The 22,920-nt window shown below is 42.1% G+C and overlaps 2 protein-coding genes across 7 annotated transcripts in view; one reads left to right on the top strand and one right to left on the bottom strand.

The window, feature by feature from the left end:
- Nucleotides 1-22,920, bottom strand: part of MACROD2 (mono-ADP ribosylhydrolase 2) — an 824,802-nt gene that overhangs the window by 707,551 nt on the left and 94,331 nt on the right. The window lies entirely within an intron of this gene.
- Nucleotides 17,303-21,733, top strand: FLRT3 (fibronectin leucine rich transmembrane protein 3). Its single transcript, XM_085054047.1, has 2 exons — nt 17,303-18,060; nt 19,153-21,733. The coding sequence occupies exon 2, from the start codon at nt 19,198-19,200 to the stop codon at nt 21,145-21,147; it is 1,950 nt and encodes a 649-aa protein (XP_084910173.1). The 5' UTR covers nt 17,303-18,060; nt 19,153-19,197; the 3' UTR covers nt 21,148-21,733.

Raw genomic sequence — 22,920 nt, 5'->3', positions numbered from 1 at the left:
CTGTATTTCTGCACAGCATTCCTGGCATTACAGAGTTACAGTGATGTTTTCCCAGCAGTCATTCCAAAAGCAGCTAATGGTCAATGTTAATAACTCCTCTTCATCTCTAAGAACAGAATGAACCCAAACAACCCTAGGATGAGAAGGCAGGTGGATTTTAGAGCTGGCTATGTAGGATTATAATCACAGAATCACAGAACATGCTGAGTTGGAGGGACGCACCAGAGCCATTGAGGCCAACTCCTGGCCCTGCACAGGACACCCCAAGAATCCCACCTCCTGTCTGAGAGCATTGTGCAGATGCTTCTGGAGCTCTGTCAGGCTTGGTGCTGCGATCACTTCCCTGGGGAGCCTGCACCACTGCCCAAATACCCTCTGGGTAAAAAAAAACCCTTCCTGATGTTCAACCTAAACCTGCCCTAACTCAGCTTCATGCCGTTTCCTTGAGTCATTGGTCACAAGAGTGAAGAGATTCTGCCCTGTCTTTGGCAGCACCCACTGCTCAGGGACTCCCAGAATAGGCACTGCACGTTTCAGCAATAGTTACATGAGAATGTTTCTACTTGAAACCTTAAGTAACGCAAGCACCACATTGCGAGAGCAAAGGGTTGCTGCAGTCACGACAAAATGAACAGCTGCCACACAATTTGATGAAAGTGCCAGTTTCCATGCCAATACCACAATCCTTTCAATGAGGCATTTGGCCAACATATTAAAATCCTTAGACCATCGGGAAAACAACAAAGTAATTCCACAGGAACAGCCCCAGCATGTTATGGCATCTATTGTTATTAAAAATACAGTAGCTGTAGAATTACAGGTTACAGAAAGAGATGAGTATTTTTGTAGTTTCAGAAATTAAAAAGCAAAGAAGAAAAATGTTTTTGTAGTAATATGACAGGCGACATAAACCCTAAGAAATCTGACAGCTGCATATGCCAAACTCGTACGTTTACTAAGAACAAGTCTGTACGAGACCTCTAAGGCAGAAGTTCACAGATGCAGCGTTGAAGTCGGTTTTGAACGGCAATGGTGGGTGGAAAACCATAACTAGCAGGCAGCAGGGCTTTGCAGTTGTTTTGCAGGCAGCTCAGAATGGTGGAGTAAATAAACAAATAAGTGAAACTGAGCCAGCAGCAATTTGTGACGTGCAGTGTGACTGGCTGTCATTCAGAGCTGGCTCATCTGCTCTTCGAGTGGATGGATTTGACTTGAAACCGTTCCATGCACACATACATAGAAAGCTTCCACGACATCCAGGGAAACTAAACAGAGCACCTTATGAGGCTTAAAACTTGACTTTTCACCTCTCTGAAAAGCATAACTGCAGTACTGTTAAAGCTGACCATAAAAGCCAACTTCAGCACACAGTACAGCATGGCAGACCCATGCTCGTGCCACAAATCGTCTCCAAAGGAAATGAAGACAAAGTCTCTGGCACTCAATCACAAACCTTGAGTGAAGAGTATTGGGGTTTAGGGTGGAGAACAGGATGGTCCCACAGGCACCAGCACTTGTCTAGCTCCATCATCAGCTGCATGGAAAAGCAGCACCAGCAAAATGTATTTTATTCCGGGAGGAAGTTTTTGGCAGCTGAGCTGACTAAAGGCCTGGCCAAACACAACCCAATGCTGAAGCGGAGACGGGGCTGCCCTCTGCAGCAGCAGGCAGCCAGATGTACTGTGCAAACCCATTTTTAGATGCTCTTGCCTGCAGTATCGAGGACCTGAACTCAATAACCTGAATCCCTTCTGTGACGTGCTTCTGGGCTCCACTGTGTGCACAGAGCACAGAGAGCACACAGCTGACCCAGCACAGGTCCAAAATGATTGTGGTTGAACAATCCACAGCAATCACCACTTGTTCACTAAAGAATTTACAATTGCAATCAGAACCTCTCTGCACCCCCTGGGAAAAATGATCACGAAGAAATGAAATAGGCTTTGTTATATCCACGAACAAAAACGTAAAATAACATCAACTAGAAATAAAGACAAATACTAGGCAGGCTAACAACAAATGGAGTTTTCATTTCTCACTGGGGTTATTTTTAGATGCATTCATATTTAAATATGAAGGTAATTTCCCAGTGCAGCTGTTAACAGCTCTTCCTGAGCTTCTCTTGGAGTTTGGGTGTTGCATCTGCTGGCATTTGCAAGGCAAACTTCTGGTTTCAGTGCTTTAGAACTACAAAAGCAGATGTTTCAAGCATTACCTTCAAAAATCATACTTTGCATCTCAGGGGGTACTGTGGTCAATTTATTTGTACAAGGTTTGAGGTTTTACGTACAAAACTGTGTTGCTATTGTAACAATCATCTTGCATGGTTTTTAATCTACCTAAAGACACACTGAGGTACATATCAGGTAAACAAAACCTATAAATAATGTGCTAGTTTAGGCTGCTGGTGGTTTGAGAAATGCATGATTCTAAAGAATTGTTGCTAAGGTCAAGAACTACTCCAGTTTTAATGAGGGACTCTGTCTGCTTTTCTCATTCAAGTGAAGATTTTTTTTGTCAATAAGTGGTAATTAAATAGTTCTCACACGTTCTACTGTATCTGAAAGCCTGCTTATGTGAAAAGATATACAGTAATGCTTTAATTAGGACTACATACCATATTTGATTCAGATCACAGGTCCAGCTAGCCCTGTCAATACCTCCACCATGTAGTTTTTGCTTTCACAGCAACGTGCAAAACTGAGTTTTGCACCTCCGAGTTTTGTCACAATACCTGAAGATTAGAAATTGATTTATATTCTGGTTTTAAAACCCATCTGTGGGTTTTCAGCAAAGAAATGGAAAGCCAAACCACTCCAGAATTTGTATCACTGATCTCTCTAGCCCATGGCATCACTTACACTGTAATGACTGTGCTACAGGCCTTGCACTTTACCTGCTGTCCTGGCAGAGACAGGCCTCCCTTTGACCTTCTTTACAACTCCTCTCCAAAGGGAAAGAAGACAAAGTCTCTGGCATCAATGCTCCAAACCCTGAGCGAAGAGCAGTGGGGCTTAGGGTGGAGAAGCAGGTGGAAAAGTGACTGTCAAGCAGCTTTGAAAATCTTTTTCCCTACCAATTCATTGGATACAAAGCTACTGCAGTGTAGACTGAGCTTAGGGGAGACAAAAACATGTTCAGCTTTGTATATGAAAATCAGGAGTTTTGTTTTCCTACTTTTAAGGTGAGATGAGAAACAAGGACCTCAATAAAAGAGGCTCTGTTCCTCACTACCAAAGCTGCTGTTGTCACCTCCTCAGACAAGCCAACTCTCTTACGTGCTGCACATCATGCACAGCTACATCCATCCTGAGGTCAGCCAAAATGCCTTTGTCTTCCTGAGTCACAGAGCTGAAGGTCTCTTATGGGTTCCTACAGGTTACTTCTCTTTAGGACTCCCAGCACTTCCCCCAAGGCCTTGGGATTGGCAGCAGTAATTAGTGTGCGTTCACCAAAGGCCAAAGAACAAAACCTTTGAGGAAGGAGATTAAAGATGGATTAAGGAAGGAAAGAAAAAAAAGGAAATGTAGAACACTGCTCCAGATATGAAGCTTAAAATGAATTTCAGATCCTGATTCCCATGAAAATTCAGCCTCTTACCACTTCAAGGAACTTCATCCTCAGTAGCAGCAAGTCATACCCACTAAATAATGCATGTTCATCACCTGCTCAAAGTAATTCCCAGGTCTCAGGCCTTCTCCTCACTTCCCTGATAACCAGCAAATTCTGGGCAGACACCTGGCAGGGAAGAGCTTCTCTCACTCTTCAGTGTCCCTGTTCCTTCTCTGTAGCTGTTGGAACAGGGAGATGGGTGAAAACTGAAGAGGAATCACTCCAGGAATACCTGGAAAACCTTCCAATGTGCTTCTGAGATTCAAAGGCAACAGGATACCTCTGCTGAGCATGCCAATGCTTTAGGAATGAGATCTCCTTTGCATTTGAGGTAAATTCTAAACAAAATTTCATTGGTAAAAAGTCAAATCACCATTAATAATGTATTACCAGGAAAACCAAATGTGAAAGAACACACACATATGCCTTAAAACTACTTTTTTTTTCTGTTTAGCTTCAAGGATCTTTCCACAGCACATTCAGCCAGCAGATGCTGAAAACACGCCAGCGCCCACACCAATTCAGGCAGATGGTGCTGGTGGAGTTGACTCTTGTACAAAAGTTACTTGTCTTCTCAACTGAGATAAAGTTTCTGCATGTGTGTCCTTTTCCCGAGTCAGAATTTCATCAAATGTAACTACATTTCTCATGGCCAGGGAAATTTCAAAATTCCTGTTAACTCTCTTTTAATGACCATACCAGCCCATTACTTTCTGCCAAGCCCATTAACTGCTGCTAGGCAAAGCCATTCCTGAAACACCCTCTCCTGCTGAACAGCCGAAGCCAGAACAATCACCCCTGCTTACGACTAAATAAATCTGTTCAGACAATGTAAACTTAGTTCTTCCTGAGAATAAACACTTTTGAGTTATTCATATATTCAACACTGGCACAGTCTTTCGTAATTTCAAACCCAGGTATTACACAAGCAAATCAGCAAATGCACAGACTCCGGCTCATTACTAGATGTTAACACAGACTAGACACAAACAACTAGGGTGGTGCATTTGGCCAAAATAGTGTGCTAATGCTTTGATTTGATTTGCCTGCAAAGCAGGGGGTGTACATTTTTGTACAGATTACAGATCACCACCTAATGCCTTCAGCAGCACTGTGTCCCCATACACTTGCTTTGAGTTTACAAAGAATGCTAAATATTCAAATTGGGAAACTCATACATTATACAACTGCAGAGAACTCAGCCACTACAATTTTACCAGATTACGCCTAAGTGAGACTGCTCAACTAATAGGAGGAGGAAAGAAAATAGGAAACTCTCTAACATGTAAATGGGGCCAAAGAAGGACAACGAGGGAGAAAAAACAGTTCAGCAGAAGCAGCTTCTCCCGGCAGAAGATCAATGCACACAGAGCTGGAATGTGAATATTCCCATGTGGGTTGATGTGTGGAGAAACAGCTATTGGGCATTGCAGGAGGAGGAGAGGAGGTGGGTAAGAGGCAGGGCATATGCAGAAAGCCTGGCAGAGACAAGCTGAGTACAGTGAGAGGAGAGAAAGGTGGAAAAACCTCTGGGGCTATCAGGAAGTAAAAACACAGAGAAAGGACCAGAAGAACTATTTCCATGGCCTGAAAATAGACTTGAGAGAAAGCATGTGACTTTCAAGCTTTCAGAATAAACCTATGAAGAACTGAGGTTTATGAAAACTGCATATGGAAATATAACAAGAAACATGAATTTTGCCCAACTGATGGTCTGATCCATATCTAAATAGGCAACAGCAGGAGCAGCAATGAGTTCCAACATTAACAAGCAAAACAGGAACATGGACAGAAAGGAGTCATCCACCCCAAACCCCTTCTTAGCAAGCTCCAAATCACCCCTGCCTTGCATATCTCTCTATCCTCAAAGGCTGGCTCTGGGCAACTGTTGCATAAGCAGCAAATAAAGCTCCAAGAAAGAATCTCAGACTAAAACTGCATTGCTTTTTTTCTGCCATTTCAGAAGGTTTCAGTTTTTTGGGTTTTTTTAAAGTATTTCTGTACTACTGGAACCCTTTTTATAGAGGCAGGTGTAAAAATGCATTTACCACTTTGTTCGGCTCGGTACAGGCCTCATCCGTAAAAACGGGAATTTGCAAATGCAGAACTACCCTGAGGGCAGAAGAGCAGCTTTTTTCCTTCACAGGATTCTTCCTCACACATACTACACATTACTAACAATCTCAGTTAAGGTTTTCAAGGTTGTTTTTGGGGGAGCACTATTTTCCCTTCCTCTAACACACTTTCAAAGCCACATCAAGTGTATGGAAAGTCTATTCTCTTCTGACAGCATCACTTACTTTGTCAAGTAAGCAAGGAAAAATTCCATGTTCTTCATAGCTGTGAAGGAGTTAGCTGTTTCTCCTAAAAATGTCATGGTGGATTCAAGGTTTGACATCTAACAAATAGAGGAAACTGCCTTCTAAATACAAATATCAACCCTAAGCATCAGGAGCAAACTTTCCTGGTAGGACTTTATGTAGTCAGCTTTCTTTACCCATTGCAGTATGTCCTGTAAATAATAAAAAATAAATACCTTACTCAAAGGCTTTGCAATTTCCAGTTCCCTATTAAGTTACTTTATTTTCCTATCCATAGCACATGATCTCACAAGCAAAGCTGTTTATCTGCCTTAGGGAAAATACAGATGTGATTGCATCATGGGTGTTTCTGAGTTGACAGGGCTTTTCCCTGGGGCTGTTTAGGAGAGCTGGAAAGAAGAACAGGGAGAAAGCATGAAGAGGGAGGAATGGCAGAAAATACAGGTGCAGTGGTCTAACCTCCTGGCCTTTACAGACAGACAAAATAACCACAATTACAACTATTATCTCTCACATTCCTCTGGCAGGGGAAAAGAAAGAAGCGCTCTTAAGCCCACCTAATTTTAAATGAGTATTTAGTTTTATTTTAGACTCTATACCTTTTCAGCTCAGCTGCAGACTGTCTTGCATGATTACATTCCCATTTTTGTTGCATTCGATACAGAGCTGCTGCACCAACTTTGACAAGGTACTCTATGCCCATACACAATGCCGAAAGCTGAATTTGACAGACATTTATATTTGGAAGGAATATATCCAAAACTGGATTCTAATTCTGAAACAGTTCAGATCATTTTAAGACTAAACTCTAATACAAAATGCAATAGTTATTTGCAGAGAAACTGTACTTAGTGAATATCAGGAAACCTTACAGGATATGTATCATACTGAAGTTCATCTATCACAGTGTCCTCGTTCCTTACATGTCTCTACAAATCAGCCTATGCCTAACTTGGACTTGGGACAGCTTGCTTTGAAAAATCAATATAACCTCATAAAAGCCTGGAGCTAAAACCCACTAACATTCGTTTCAGCTTATTCCATTGAATATCAAACTATTACTCTCAGCTTTATCTGACAGGAATCTGTCCTTGGGAAGCTCAACGAAGCAAGAGTTCAGTTTCGATTCTTGAAGACAGCCAGCCCTCTCCTTCTTCACTGAGGGTGAGTAATCTCAGATTCAATTTCACTTTCCAGTCAAGGTGTTCGGTTTCTCAACATTTCATAAATGTCCTGCCCAGAAATGTATATGATGGGAATCTGATCTACAGCAGGACAAAGTATATCCAAAAAGCCTGTCAAGTCACAGGGAGAGTCATTCAGGTCAACCTTCGGCTAAGGGAGTTCCCAGAACTTCAATTCTTATCACACCATCAGGATGCTCAGGGAAAAAAAAAAAACAAGGATCATTATTACCACGTTGACCTAATAGCACCTTACAAGACTGTGTTATAAACTTGCAGTAAAATTCCATTTAATGCATGATATAGTGTGAGTAGTTTGAATTTCCCACCCGACACCTTTTAAACCCTCTCAGCCCATGAAGCGTTAACAAGATTACTGTGTCTTCCAAAAGGTAATTTCCCTGTGGGTCTGACAAGAACTTTAATCTCAGTGTCATGAGCATTAATTAATTCTATAAACAAAATACAGGTAAAACACTATTTTAACTTAGAAATTCAATTAAAATATCTCATTATATTCCGAGGCTTTGGCACGTCTGTGTTAAATATTCATATTTTTATTCCCAACATATAAGTAATTCCATCCTTATTAAAAGAACTTCTCCATTCTCCTGCAATTGAAGACACCTTGAATTTCTACATTTTGAGAAAAAGATGGAGAATGTGGTCAAGATCTCCATGTACAACAGGTTTTTTGTGGAGAGTACTTTAAAGGCTACCCACGTTCCTAAGAAGTATATTTATGGAGTTTACATAAAAGAATACAGTCAAAAATCTGCTTGCAACAGCACATTAAAGACCTTTCAGTACTCCAGAGCAGCTGTGACCTGGTAAAATCTAATTATTTTTCACATGCCCTTTGGAATTCTCTAGGAATATGTACTGTAATTTCTAACCAGTGCCATAAGCACTGGGCCAGCCTTGGAATTAAGCTGAGAGATAGCTGGATGAGTACCATATACATCTTTTATGAGCATCCCACAGATCTGTGTTAAGGCTTAGCAACATGGCACAGCAACATAACCCTGGAATCTGTTAACTAATACAGCTAAGTCAGGCATGAGAAATACCAAATACTCAACGCTTTTGAAAAATACTACCATAACCTTAAAAGAATCTCAGTTAAAAAAAAAAAAACCCACAGGATATCTGCAGCATTTCCAAACTCTTGGCATTTCCACAGCCCGCTGTTCTGTCCCACATGAGACACGGGCATGCTGTAGTACCAGATGTATCAGCGTTTGTAATGCATGTACATATGTATCCATTGCATGCCTCTAATGTGCTAGATGTGTGTTAAGATGTGTATGTGATACAGATTATTATACCGAGCTGGTTAGGGCACAGCTCACTGCCAGGACTATCAATACAGACAATTGCACCTTAACCTGAAGTCAATTTATTATTAGTTTTTACTCTCCTCAGGGAAAGATTAGAATTGAAGTGACAGCGAAAAATTCCTTTTCCCTCCTTATCAAGGAAAATCAATCCAGCATTTTTTTTTTATTAGCAGAAGAAATACATGTTTATAACATTCCAAACTAAATACATCGAGCAGTATTCAAAAATTTATTAAAATTCCTCTCGAGAAAGGATGAGGTTTGACACCTTTTAGTTTGTCTACATTTGTTTTTGACAAAAGATGAACAACAGGGATTGAAGCAGTCAAACTTTACACAGAAAGTGCACCTATGTGGCAGTTTCCATAGGATTTAGAGAAGTCGAGCCCTCTTTGAAATTAATGGAGTTTGGCCTTGTAGACTTCTGGTACCAGCAAAAAGCACAACTGGAGCATCACTGGGACCAGCAGAGACAGTTTTTGGGAACCTGCCTTCCCCCGGCCATGGCTCTGTGCTGGAGAGCATGCTGCTCAAATGCCTGCAGGAGGTGGCCAAGATCACTTGTGTACGCCTAAGGAAGAGAACAGGATGCTCATGAAAGCAGCAGCTGTCTGCTAGGGAAGAAACCCCGTTTTGATGGAAAATTTTAAAAAAAACGACAATATCAACAACATCTGCCAAGTCCAACGCTATTTGTGTGCTTGTAAGCTATGGGTAAAGGGAGCTAGGTTTTATGAAAAAACACCTGGGGAAGATGTTTTCTAGTTTGCCCTTTAACTACCGTAATTTTTTTGTTGTGTTAGAAGAGAACTTTGGGAAAAATCCCTGCTGACTGCAGCCCAGCCAGGCCACAATGCGCCTCAATGTCAGCCCCGCCAGGCACCATGAAGCATCTCCGGCCAGTGCTGGCCCGGGTGGAGCAGGAACCAGGCAGCTCGTATCCACTGGGTGATTCCAAAGACAATCACCTCGGGAAAAACCTGAAATCTTCCAAAGCAGCGATAACCTGCGTCGCCTTACACCAAGTTCCACAGCCAGGGGAGCCACGCTCACAGCAATGTGGCCACAGAGAATGAGGACATTTATTAAACTGCGTTTTAAGTAGCTTTATTTTCAAGCGCCTTCGTGAAACTCGCGGCCTGTCCCGGTCCTTGAACCCAAAACTGGGGAACCGGGATCACCTGCCCAGCCCAAAACCGGGCACTGGGGGATGAACTGGGCGATGAACGGGAGCCACCCGCCTTCCGGCACGGCACCGGCGGCACCACCGCTGCCCCGGCACGGAGAGACGAGGCTAGAGCAGTAATTTCCGACCCGCCGTGCGGGCCGAGGCGCCATGCCCTCCTGTCCCTCACGCCCTGCGCCGCGCCGCCTGCCGCGCCCCCTAGCGGCGGCCCCGCGCCCCGCCCCGGCCCTGGCCCCGCCCCCGTGACGTCTGGCCCCGCCCCCGCCGCTCCGCCGCTGCCGCCGCCACTTGAGGGGAGCGCGCCCAGCTCCGTCCGCGGCCGCCCCGCCACAGCGCAGCGCCGCTCCGCACCGCACCGCACCGCGCTCCGCTCCCGGCCCCGCCGACACCGCCGCCGCCGCCGGGACCGCCCCTTCCCGCGCCTCTCTGCAGGTAAGCGCGGGATGAGCGCTCTGGCTCCTCCGCGGGCTTTGCGCGGGTCGTGGGGTGCGGAGGAGGAGGAGGATGCCGAGGGAAGTTTGCGCTCCCCACAGCAGCGCTCGCTCCCAGCGCCGCGGCGCGGGTCCGGCGCTGCGGCGGGGAGCGCCTTCCGTCCCTGCCGGCGGGGTGCGCGGCGGGGCGCGCAGCGGAGCGGAGGGCTCGGCTCAGCCCGCGCATTCGGAGCGCGGCCGGGGGCACCCCGAGCTCGGCGTGCGGAGGCTGCGCTGCCCCGGCCCGGGAGAGCAGCCGGCGCACAGCCGCCTTGCGCGGGGGCGGAGAGCGGCGCGGCAGCCCCGCAGAGCAGCGCGGCAGCCCCGCAGAGCAGCGACCCCGGCCGCGCGGTGCACCGGCTGCTGCTGCCTGCTCTGCCCCTACCCCGCAGGGCTCCCGCGGCTGGAAAACTTCCCCCTCCCTCCAGCCCTTCTTGCTGCATCTATTAAAAAGAGGAGAGAAAAAAAAAAAAAAAAAAAAAAAGCCGAGGCGATGCGTTCGCGCCCCTGCGCAGCGCTGCTCCCCGCACCACAAAGTCTGCGGGCGAGGAGATGGGCAACAAAATGGTTGCACAGAAAGAACGCAACAGGCCCAGATTCCCGCCCCGATGCCCCACTTTTTTTGGGAAGAAGAGCTGGCTGATAATCCTCCTGCCATTCCATGGGTCCTCGCCTAGTTCTAATCAACTTTTCAGCTGTTTTCAGTGTATTAAGTGATTGTCTGCCTCCGTACAGGCACGGCTAATTCATTTGCAGATGGCTTGCAGATAAATAGTTCACCACGTACTTCGTTGCACACCTCATCTCTTCGTGATTCTGACCCCAGAAACCGTTCCGTGACTGCTGGATGTGCCAGAACCTTTTGTTTTAACCCTTTTCCTCAAACGCGACTGGGAGCTGCAACTTAGTTGATCATGCAAAGCCCGACTGTCCCTGCATTTCCCAAGGCAGCGGTCCTGCTTCCCAGCATCTGCCATAGCTCACAGCACCCAGGCACAGCTTTCTGATTTTGGGCTTGGTTGGTTCTTTTTTTTTTGGTTCCTGCTTAGTTTCCAAGCTCATCCCCCTGGTGAATAAAAGCTCAGCTCTTGCACAGACAGCTGCCTTTCTGGCTCAGCCCTGCTCTTTGAGGTCGACTCAATTTTAATCTCTCTGACCGCAAAGGGGTTTGAGCTCAACCCTGGCACATCCAGGCAAAGTTGCGAGGAGTGTTGCAAACGCAAGGACGAGTGTATGTAATTAACTAATTCATGGAATGCTGTAACTGATGGATTATTAATTTGGGTTGAAGGCAAGTCGCTTCCCTTCTGCAAGGGATCAATTCTGGTCAATTAACAGAGTAGAGCGGAGTATTTTCTACACCAGATTCACACCAAAATGCAGAATTACTTTACAATTAAATCTTATTCCTGCACATCAGCTGAATGCATTTTCTCTTTGCCTCTTCACAACAAGAAGATTCACATTTTGCATTTCCACGGAAATCATTTATACAAAGAAAAAGTGTACAAAGAGGCTGAAAACGTTCAGACTTTAAAAAAAACAGTTCATTATCCTGACCCCAATTTCCTTGTCTAACATATACTGCCCAAAAAGATGGAAGCAGCAGTTATGCTCACCATCTATTGCCTGGGGATATGGCGTCTTAATGAACATTTCTTTGAATTAGACTGAGAAATGCATTTGTCAATTCAAGTGTATAAAGAAAAGAATTATCTGCTATAAAACAGAAAGATCAGTGTGTGTTTTCCTTGTCAATATATGCCACACATTAGATCATGCTTAAGAGGTTCCAGTGCCCTTCTTTCCCTCAAAAGAAAACCCACCTTCAAGTTTCCTTTAATTTATTCCAAAACCATACAATACAGCCCTGTGTAAGATAGGGTTTCAAGTATTTAATAAACAAAAGGTATACCTGGATTTACAGAAAGCCAATTATCTTAAAATATACTGAGGTTATTCTAATCCTTCTATTCATGCTGCTATCAAGCTTTTTTATTTTTCATCCATATTTAATCACTTCTTAAAGCTGTATTTTTCTGTCTTCTGTGCTCCTCCTGTATACCAGAAACAGTGACAGCCCTTGGCATATATTTAAAATGCTAATTCTCTTTTTTCTTTTTTTTTTTTGTATACTTAGACCATTTTAACTGGAGAACAACCAGATAAATGCTGCAAGTAATCAGCATGGGAAATTCTGTAAACTCTCTAAAAGAGTGATTTGTTTAATTTTTTTTAACTCCCTCCTTTGGAGACTGCCTCTGTTTTTCTCAACAGGAGACTTTGTTGTAATTAAAGCAGAGAAAACTGGACAGGAGCAAAAAACATCTGACTTGTGGCTCTTAAAAGCACAGGTTTTGTAGCATGTACCACCCCCCAGTGGGCAAAAAACTCTGTAGTAAACTCACAGCGAGCTTTGATCTCCAGAAATAAAGTGGATACATTTTACAGCAAGAACAAAACGAAGATGAGTTTCTGGGTTGGGGTTTTTTGTGTTTGTTTGGTTTTTTTTTTCATTTCTCCTCTGTCACCAGTAGCTAAAAGTTGTCAGATATTGTGTAAGGCGAGGGTGACTAATCAAAGCAATTGCTGGAGTTTGCGAACTTTGCAGTTGCAGTTATTTGAAGTGGCTTGAGTTGGGAGATGGCCATCTTTGTCTCATTGTAGCAGGAAGCATGGATGCTAATGGCTAGTTAGCTCTCAAGTTTTTTTCCTTAATCACTTCAAAGCACAGGAATGCACAGAAGAATTACTATGTGATTGCTTACATTTATTTTTAATAAGCAGCCAAATACCACTCAGGGCAGGAATCTTGAAAAGTGTTCAGTAAATATCTTATGGCATCACTAACTCTCTTCTGCCTTTCATGAGCTGTAAGAATCCAAACATTCTTACAGCTTCACATTTTTTTTAAATTTTTTTGAGGAGCAAATTTAGTAATCAGGAGATGAGCAAACAACTGCTTTAAAAAGGAAAGAAACAAAACTACTGAAACTTAATCTAGTGTTTAAGTAATGTTTTTACATGTGTGGAGTTTTGTTCCAGAAACTCCCTATCAGGTATAATTCTACCTAAACCTGCCAAGGGGGGAAAAATAGATTTTTTTCCCTTGAAACAATGGCAGCATTTGTTCTCTATTCTTTTATTTAATGCCCAGACAAGTTACCTCAGCAGCAGCTCTCTAAAGAAAACTTAGAAGCCATAATTGGCTAAACTCAAAGAGCACTAAAACACTCAAAAAGCAAAAATCCATTGCAAAAGACTCCCCCTCAAAGTGTTTTCTTAAAGTGCAACCTTTGCTGCAGCAGAGTAGTCAGGAGAGTGAGATGGAAAGGAGTAATAGCCTGGGTCTTTTCAACCCAGCGTCTTCAAAACTAGGAAAGGTTTTAGAAGTAAACTTCAGAAGAGAACCATTCTTAGTTCATTTCCATCCTCTACAGCAAATACTGGTTTGGCTGATCTTAGGTGTGGAGTCAAGCTTTCACTCAGAATTCTTTTCTAAGTCAGATTTACTTGCATTTGAGGGAAGATCATATAAAAATTTGCATTTTTTAAGACACTTGAGTTTGACTTAAGACACAAGCAGTACTGTTCCTGCTGCACAAGAAGTTTTCTGCAAGTAAATCAAACCTCCAACAAAAAAAAACCACAACACAGATTTCACCAACACGCAGTGGTACAGCCTGACCGAAGGGCTCCCTCACACTTTTACAAACTCCTTTGCATTTTTTACCCCTTGGAAAGACAGCTAGAGGACCTTCTGCTTGCCTAGCGCCAAACAAAAGGCTGGGGGACCTTCCTGAAATGCGATCATCGTGGAAATTCCAGCTCCTAGACAGAGTGCTTAGAAAGCATTTTGCTGTCACTATCAACTAACCCTGAGTAATACACTTAAAGAAAACAAAGTGTGGACACTGTTTTAAGTCTAGATTAGCACTGTGGAACTTCTTATTAAAAAAAAAAAAAGTTGGTGAAGCTATTTAAGCTGCAGCATGACCTTTGTAAGCACAACTGCTATTACAAGCAGTAGGTAGACTTCACAAGTATATTTAAAAATAAGCACATTTTATGTTTCTGATATGTTTCAGCTTCTAAACAAATAGAGAGCTAATTCTGGGATAGAAGTAAACTGGTTAAGCAAATTGGCTTATCAAGTATGTATATTCTAGTGGTGGCTTTGAACGATATCTTTGTCATTTATAACCTAAAAATACCGAGTTGTTTCCCTTTCCTCTGTTACTTTGATGGTAAGAAAGAAGCCACTGAGCTACCAGAGTTCCTGCTGGAGAACAGAGAAGTAGATTAGAAATTCAAATAAGCATTGTGTGACCTCGAGTGAGGCAGGTCTTGATTTTATTCACATTTTAGCACAGCTCGGAAAGAAATCTTTGACACTGTTTTTAGAAAAAAATCCTAACTTTCCAAACATACCAAAACTATTTATTTTGTTAAGCCACTGCCTGGGGAGTGCAGCTGGACTCCATACTTTAGAGTAGATACAATGTTCTTCTTAGGCACTTTGTTTTTTTTTTTAATAGCTCAAATTATGTTGAACATTTTCGAATGAGATGTCCTCCTGCTTGGCTGTACCACAGTGATAAGTCCACGTGCAAGGCCCACACATTCCTGCTATCTCTGGTAATTCACTTGCTAACACAGTCCCAGAGAAACTAATTTAACCATGTGGTTCAGCAAAGTCCAGGAAAACATTCAGCTCAGAATAAAGAGCAAAAACGCTGCTGTTCGTTTTTTCCAGTGTTACTTTTGTTACTAAAAAACAGAGTGGTTTTTGCATTTAAAAATTAATTTTAGCACAGAGCTTCTAAAATCTGGTCTGTTCAAAAGTAATGGCTTCTTTCAAAACCATGTGTCCATGAAGCCTCCCAATGTGATGTTGCAGAAACCTGGACACAGTGTCTGTACCAGTGGGGGTCACTTTTCTTTTCATCCTGCCGGATCAGCTATAATGACTTGATGTCAGGGAATATTTAGAGACAGCTCAAGAAGGGGAAAGTTGGAGCATGGCAGCAGGATTCCCTTCTTCTCTGTAGACAGATCACTGGAGCCTTTGATATGCAAAAACATTGTTTTCAGCTATGGCTTGAAATATAAAAGGGAAGTGCGAGATATCAAACAATCAAGACCTGAAGAAAACTATTCTAAGTTTAGAAAAGGGAGTGGGGGGTATAGTCTTAATCCACATTTTTGAAACAGTGTTGTCTTCTCCAAAGCGACCTTTTCTTTTTCTTGCTCTTGTTTTCATGTAATTTTGAGAGAAGGGATAAAAAAAATTCCAGGAACTTAATGAGCTTTAGTGCTTTCATTTTAATCCTACACATTACTGCTATTATAATAGTGGCAATAAATGAAGAGATGACTATCAAATGAAGCACAGAGGAAACAGTTTATGTGCTAGAAAGGTAAAACAAATGAACTTACTTTCTGTAAGTAAGAAAGTGTGCACAGATCTATGTAATGTATGCATACTAGAGCCAACATTTTGCTTAATACTAACAAGTTTTTTACAGCTCAGAGTTCTAAAGAAAATTTATGATTTTAAGTACTTAAAAGTTATTGTAGCCTTCAAAGGCCTATTAAAGGAATTTATATTCCTACTTCAGCATACCCTTCCAGAAAATACCCTCTATCATGATTTCATATTAGTTCCTAAGAGATACCATTTTTTTTCTACAGCTGTTAAGATGCTCTTTATTTCAAAGTTTTAGGAATAGGGCCTGGACTTCTTTCCCCACATACTTGAGTCATACAGACCAAGAAAACTAGACAATGGAAGAACACAGAGCTTTTTGTTCCATTTTATAATGATTATATAATTTACCCAAATTACATAAGTTACCAATAAACATGCATTCCCTTCTAGTCTAAAATGTGGCCACACAGATTGAGTTTTTGTCTTAAATAATGCATACATAAAAATACTTACTTATGCCACAGTGGGGGTCTCTCATTTTTTCTATTTTCATTGGACAGCTGCTGAAAACAAGGTGCTGCAAACAAAGCTCAGAGGAGCATGAAAGCAGCAGCAGGAGAGAAAAGGCTTTTCCACTCCCTCACTGGAGAGTCACACAGTCTCTGAAGTGGGGGGCTTTGGGGTTTTTTTAAATGGTTAACATCTTTCTATGAAAAAGAGCAGCAGAATTTGTATCTATTTAAATAACTTTATATCTCTGTGTATTTTGTGTTGCTGTAGGACTGTGACTGGTCCGTCTCAGGACAGACCTGCTACAAATCTCAAAAGACAGTTTTAAAACAGAGAGCGTTTGTGTTTAGCTCGAGTATTTTACAGAGGACCAGAAGCTGCTCCAGTTTTGCTCCCAGGAAGGCAGCTAAGCAAGCATTACTCAGCACGCTGTTCTTGCCAAGCATTTTAGTCCTGAGGACTGTGCTCAGTCCTTTGGACAAACGTGAAGTCGTGAAAGGGAAAAGCAAGTAAACGTTAAGGATTTCTTTAATTTCAGATTTAACCACTTCTATTTCAGACATGCTACACACACTCTCAGGGGGCATAGACTTGGTATCTCACTGGATACTTTCTGCAGTAGTGATATGAAGTAGCCCAAGTTAAGAATGTTTAAAAATAATCAGAGTTCTGTAAGAAATACAAATGAAAGAAATAATATTTTTCTTCTTTTTAGAAACTGTACAGACTAAACCCACCTATGTATGGCCAAAGAGCTGACACAGATGCCTTGCTAGTCCCTAGCTCAGAATCTGCATGCTGCAAATGGGAAATATTCATAGAGTATTTTAGCAAAAATGTTTCCCCTTTCACCCAGTAACTAGTGAACAGTAATTAGCTCCCTTTACACTTAAAAGCAAGGAGAGGATCACCATCTATCTCTATTTACCAGGAACACAAAGCAAGCAACCATTTTGGCCTCCTCCAAGGAGGTAACACTGGCATTTGTCATCAGGTGAAAAACATCATTTACAAATATTTTGTTACTCTCTGCCTTTACTTTTGTGTTGAAACAAGGGGAAATATAGTTCCAGCAAAAGTGCAGTAACAAGAAACCACACAGCAAAACATTTTCTGAAAGAGCTCTGTGTATTTTGCGGAAATACCAATGCATTGGGGAAACAAGGTGTGCTACTAGTGTACAGGGGAATGCAACTCTTAAAAAACTAGTGTGCACCAGTTGTTATTAATTCAATTTTTTTCTGTTTTTACTTTTGCAGGACGTTAAAGAGTTCGAGGAAAGCTTTCAAAGGGGAGTTTTCTGGGAAGGAAATAATATTTTTGTGGGGTTTTTTTATAATGAAGAAAACCATCTGAGTTGCCTGATGTTTCTATGGTAGAGTAACTTGCATTCTTGCAGCACAGGAGGAATTCTTTCCTGCGTTACAAATTTTGGAAGAAGCGTTAACAAGTGAGAGTCGGGAAATGGTTCTCTCCAAGAAGTGTGGATGTATTGGGGTGTAGCTACTGTACAAAGGTCATACTTGGATAATTCTGGATAGGAAAAAGCATCCCTTTGCTGACCTCCTGAAGAGGCTGCAATCCTTCGAGCCTCAGCATAATGAATGGTTTCTATCACGCGGCGCTCAAGTTCCCTCCTCTGACTACTACGCTGCACAGAAGAGTTCCTAAGAGTTACAAAGAAAGTAATTCCTGCTAAAGGCATTAAACCAAACAAAAGAGGCTCTTCATTCACAGACTTTACATGAGGACAAAAATAGAAGGAAGCTGAAGCTTTTCCACACCCGGGCCTGGTGTGCTTATGTACCATGATAAATCTTGGTTGGAATGCTCATTGAACATCGTGCCAGGAGCCAGGAAACACACACCACCACCAAGGACCATCTGAGTAAACACCATCGAGAAAAAAACTGCTCCATGGAGTAAACCATAAGAGTGACTGGGCAGAAAGACATTCCTTTACTGGATATCCCCAAGCACAAAATTTACTCATACCTTTAAATACGGTAGGATCAATATTAATTTATTTTCCTTTTCATGCCTCAGAGAATAAAGTTCAATTAATATATGAACCCACAAGAGAAAAGGTCATGACACCACTTAAAGCATAGGTCATCTTGCAGGAGTTCTCACAACCCTAATTACAATGGTAACTGAATTATGTTGTCTTAAAAGCTATAAAAATGCTAATTACCTGGGCTCATTGTACAAACACACTACCAATGCAAAGTACAATCTCAGTCTCAAGAGTGAATTTATACTATGCTACTAATATGATGGGAAAATGTGGTTAAACCTGCTAAATAGTCTCTTACAAGTGTGCTGCTTAGTAGGAAGACTTTTGAGAATGACAAATATTTAAACATGAAATTAAGCATGTAATGAAATATTTCATGCAGTGAACTAGAAGAGCCATAGCTCTACCAGTTACCTACCAGTTGTAACATTCACCTTTCTGGACACTTCAGCTTGAAAACCAAGCAAAGTAGTCCACAGTGTTTTTAAGTTGCACGCTGTGAAGTTGAGCACTTGGAAAGCCTTGGGAAAAAGTCTTTGCTGGCCCTCACTCTTTTGTCTGCATTTTATGCTTTGCCTGTAGGGCTTTTCTTGAACTTCCAAAATAGCTACCACTAGACTTGAGGGTTTGGTAAGGGTTTTATAGTTCACTTAAGGGCTCCTGGGGAAGTTAGCTGGCTTAGGAATTACTTCTTATCTTTCAGATATAGAATGATTTACTTGAACTCTGGTGTGACTTCAGTTCTTTACTTATCTGGTATCTGTGAACAAAGATTGTCAGTATACATGGAATGTTAAGGAATCCTTAGAAAGAGTCTTCTTGCTTAAGCAAAACAATTCACAGATCAGACATACTTGAGTATGTTATTTTCAGTTACTATGCAGAACAACCTAGTAAGTTAATTGAATTAGTACGAGTAGTAGAATTATTGATGGAAGGAAAAGAAAGTAAATTGCATCTAGGGGCTTGAATTTTGATTTAACGTGTGTGTTTCAGATATCTTCTGTAATGTTGAAGTTGAATTTTTGTTGTGGTTTTTTCACTGATGATCTGGATAATTTTGTTTGTTTGGTTTTTTTAGATTGTTGAAGATCAGAACTGTATACAAATCTCATCATTCCTGACCATGATTAGTGTTACCTGGAGCATCTTCCTAGTTTGGACTAAAATAGGGCTGTTACTTGACATGGCACCTTATTCTGTTAGTGCCAAGCCGTGCCCTTCAGTATGTCGCTGTGATGTGGGTTTCATATATTGTAATGATCGCGATTTGACGTCTATTCCTACAGGAATCCCAGAGGATGCAACTACCCTCTTCCTTCAGAACAATCAAATAAATAATGCTGGGATTCCTTCAGAACTGAAGAACTTGCTTAGGGTGGAAAGAATATATTTATACCGCAACAGCCTAGATGAATTTCCCACTAACCTCCCTAAGTACATTAAGGAACTGCATTTGCAGGAGAACAATATAAGGACCATTACTTATGATTCGCTTTCAAAAATTCCTTATCTGGAAGAACTGCATTTGGATGATAATTCTGTTTCCGCCGTTAGCATCGAGGATGGAGCTTTCCGGGACAACATCTATCTCAGACTTCTTTTTCTCTCTCGAAATCACCTTAGCACCATTCCCTGGGGTTTGCCTAAAACCATAGAAGAGCTACGCTTGGATGATAATCGTATTTCCACAATTTCTGAGCTGTCCCTTCAAGACCTTACAAATCTAAAACGCCTTGTTTTAGACGGAAATCTCCTAAATAATCACGGGTTAGGAGACAAAGTCTTCATGAATCTAGTCAATCTTACAGAACTGTCATTGGTCCGCAATTCCCTGACAGCCGCACCGGTGAATTTGCCGGGAACAAACCTAAGAAAGCTTTATCTTCAAGAAAACCACATCAACCGTGTGCCACCCAACGCTTTCTCTTACTTACGGCAGTTGTATCGACTAGATATGTCCAATAACAATCTTAGCAATTTACCTCAGGGTGTCTTTGACGATCTGGACAACATCACTCAACTTTTTCTTCGCAACAACCCTTGGCACTGCGGGTGCAAAATGAAATGGGTACGCGACTGGTTACAGTCATTGCCTTTAAAAGTGAACGTGCGTGGACTGATGTGTCAGGCACCAGAAAAAGTGCGTGGGATGGCTATCAAGGACCTCAGCGCAGACCTGTTTGACTGTAAGGATGATGGTGTGATAAGCACCATTCAGATCACTACTGCAGTACCAAACACACTATACCCGGCCCAGGGGCACTGGCCCATTTCTGTGACCAAACAACCAGACGTCAAGACACCCAACCTGAATAAAAACTACAGAACCACAGCAAGCCCGGTGCGCAAAATCATTACAATCTTTGTGAAATCCGTAAGCACGGAGACTATTCACATCTCCTGGAAAGTTGCACTACCAATGACTGCTTTGAGACTGAGCTGGCTCAAGATGGGTCACAGCCCTGCCTTTGGATCTATAACTGAAACAATAGTCACAGGCGACAGGAACGACTATTTGCTCACGGCTCTCGAACCAGAATCACCTTACCGCGTGTGCATGGTTCCCATGGAAACCAGCAACATCTATCTCTCCGACGAGACACCCGAATGCATCGAGACCGAGACGGCACCTCTCAAGATGTACAACCCTACCACCACCCTCAATCGGGAGCAGGAGAAAGAACCTTACAAAAACCCCAGCCTGCCCCTGGCCGCCATCATCGGCGGCGCGGTGGCGCTGGTGGCCATAGCGCTGCTGGCGCTGGTCTGCTGGTACGTGCACAGGAACGGCTCCCTGTTCTCCCGGAACTGCACCTACAGCAAGGGGCGCCGGAGAAAAGACGACTATGCCGAAGCGGGAACCAAGAAGGATAACTCCATCCTGGAAATCAGGGAGACTTCTTTCCAGATGATACCAATAACCAATGACCAAGTGTCCAAGGAGGAGTTTGTAATACACACCATTTTCCCGCCTAACGGCATGAATCTGTACAAGAACAGCCACAGTGAAAGCAGTAGTAACAGGAGCTACAGAGACAGTGGTATTCCAGATTCAGATCATTCACACTCATGATACTGAGGGACGTGAAAGACTGGTTTGGGTTTTGTTGGTTTTTTTGGGTTTGTTTTGTTTTTTAAAGAAAACAAGAAAAGACTGACTTAACAGTTGCTGTTCTACTGCAAAACACTGGATTAAAAGACTGACAAAGCAATGTACTGTACATTTGCCATATAATTTATATTTAAGAACTTTTTATTAAAAGTTTCAAATTTCAGGCTACTGCTGCGATTAATGTAGTGGGGATACCTGACCACAATTCTATATTTTAGTATTTTTTAGTAATTTGTACTGTATTTTCCTTGCTAATACTGAAGTTACAGACCATTTAACTTTTGTGTTCTACTGAGTAAGATGACTTGTTGACTGTGAAAGTGAATTTTCTTGCCGTGTTGAGCAGTCAGAACATTCATCTGAGATCCTTGTAAGTGTAAGCACAGGCCATTTTTCACTTTGGTATCAATAAAATAACGTTGAACCTGGCGAATCAGGAAGATCAAAAAGTGGTTACAAAAACTCACAGAACTTTCAGTGTTGGGTCTATTAAATCTGTAAACCACAACAATACTCAATAAACAAAAATGTGTGTAGTAATGGGCAATATCAGCTGTCTGGATATATCCATTCAAAAGTGGTGAAATCCAATTTAGAAGAGAACAACCAAATTGATGACATACATGAGACTGAAGCTTTTGACAAGTGTTAAAAAAACCTGATCCCTAGAAGAAAGCATAATCAAATTCCTAACACAGAATTAAAAAAAGAAAAAGGTATGCTCTACAAACCAAGGGCGTAGGTACAGTTTAGGAATACATTTTTGGTTATCAGAACCAGTGGTCTGTATATTACAGAGAAAATAGTGATGGATGCTCACAGGCATTTGGGAGACAAGGGCAGGAAGACAGAGACAACACTTTGAAACTGCTTTGAAAAGAAAAAGGGCTGAAAGTGCAGTTTCACAAGAAAAGCGAGCAGGACAAAACCCAAGACAGTAAAAGCAAGGTCTCAAAAACTAGACCCAAAGGTGAGCAGCCAAATGGGGAATGCAGCTATTCCAAAGCATATACAGGTCTGTGCTCAGTGTACTGCTGTTACAGTCAGGAATACTGCCCATTACTGTCACAGTTATCCAGAAATTCCTTGGTAAATCTGTAAGGTAACATGTTTCTTTCTGCCTTCCTGCTGAACTATGAGCTATTTCATGTTTAAACCCCAAGCCACTCTTTGTTGCAATAATCATTCTGTTTCTTCAACTAAAAACCAAAGTGCTTTGTACGCCCTTTGGCCAGTCTTGTGTGTGCCTTGATCCAACGCTACATGTATCAAGCTTTTAAAAACTAAGAAAAAAGAAAATAATAAAATACCCACTTTTTCATACATAACTTAACTATGAAAAATACTGGTCTTATTCATGAATGAAGTTGAAAAACTAGTTCAAAATTATGCTGCACCTCTACAGTGTACTGATAAGAAACCCACTCTAAAGCTACTGCTTTTCAGGTCATGAACTTCACCTCTCTCTGTGTTCAGGTTGACAGTGTTACAGTTGCAGATTTTCTTCCTTATTAACTACTTGGAAAAAAGTTTTCACAACAGTGAACAGTGTGAACAATAAAAGGGAGGGAAGGCATGGAGTTACAACGCTCTGAAATACAATTTTTTTCAACAGAGACAGCAAATGAAAAACGTTTAATATTTCAGACAATATCTCAGACAAGAAGGAATGTATACCAAATGCAATCCAATTCTAAGAGAATTTTAGCAGTGGTTGGCCTGTTTCCCTAAGAG

The sequence above is a fragment of the Lichenostomus cassidix genome, chromosome 3, assembly GCF_008360975.1.
Source record: "Lichenostomus cassidix isolate B80296 chromosome 3, HeHo_3.0, whole genome shotgun sequence".
NCBI classification, from domain to species: domain Eukaryota; kingdom Metazoa; phylum Chordata; class Aves; order Passeriformes; family Meliphagidae; genus Lichenostomus; species Lichenostomus cassidix.
The sequence above is the reverse complement of the archived record's forward strand: the minus strand, read 5'-3'. Positions and strand labels throughout refer to the sequence as shown.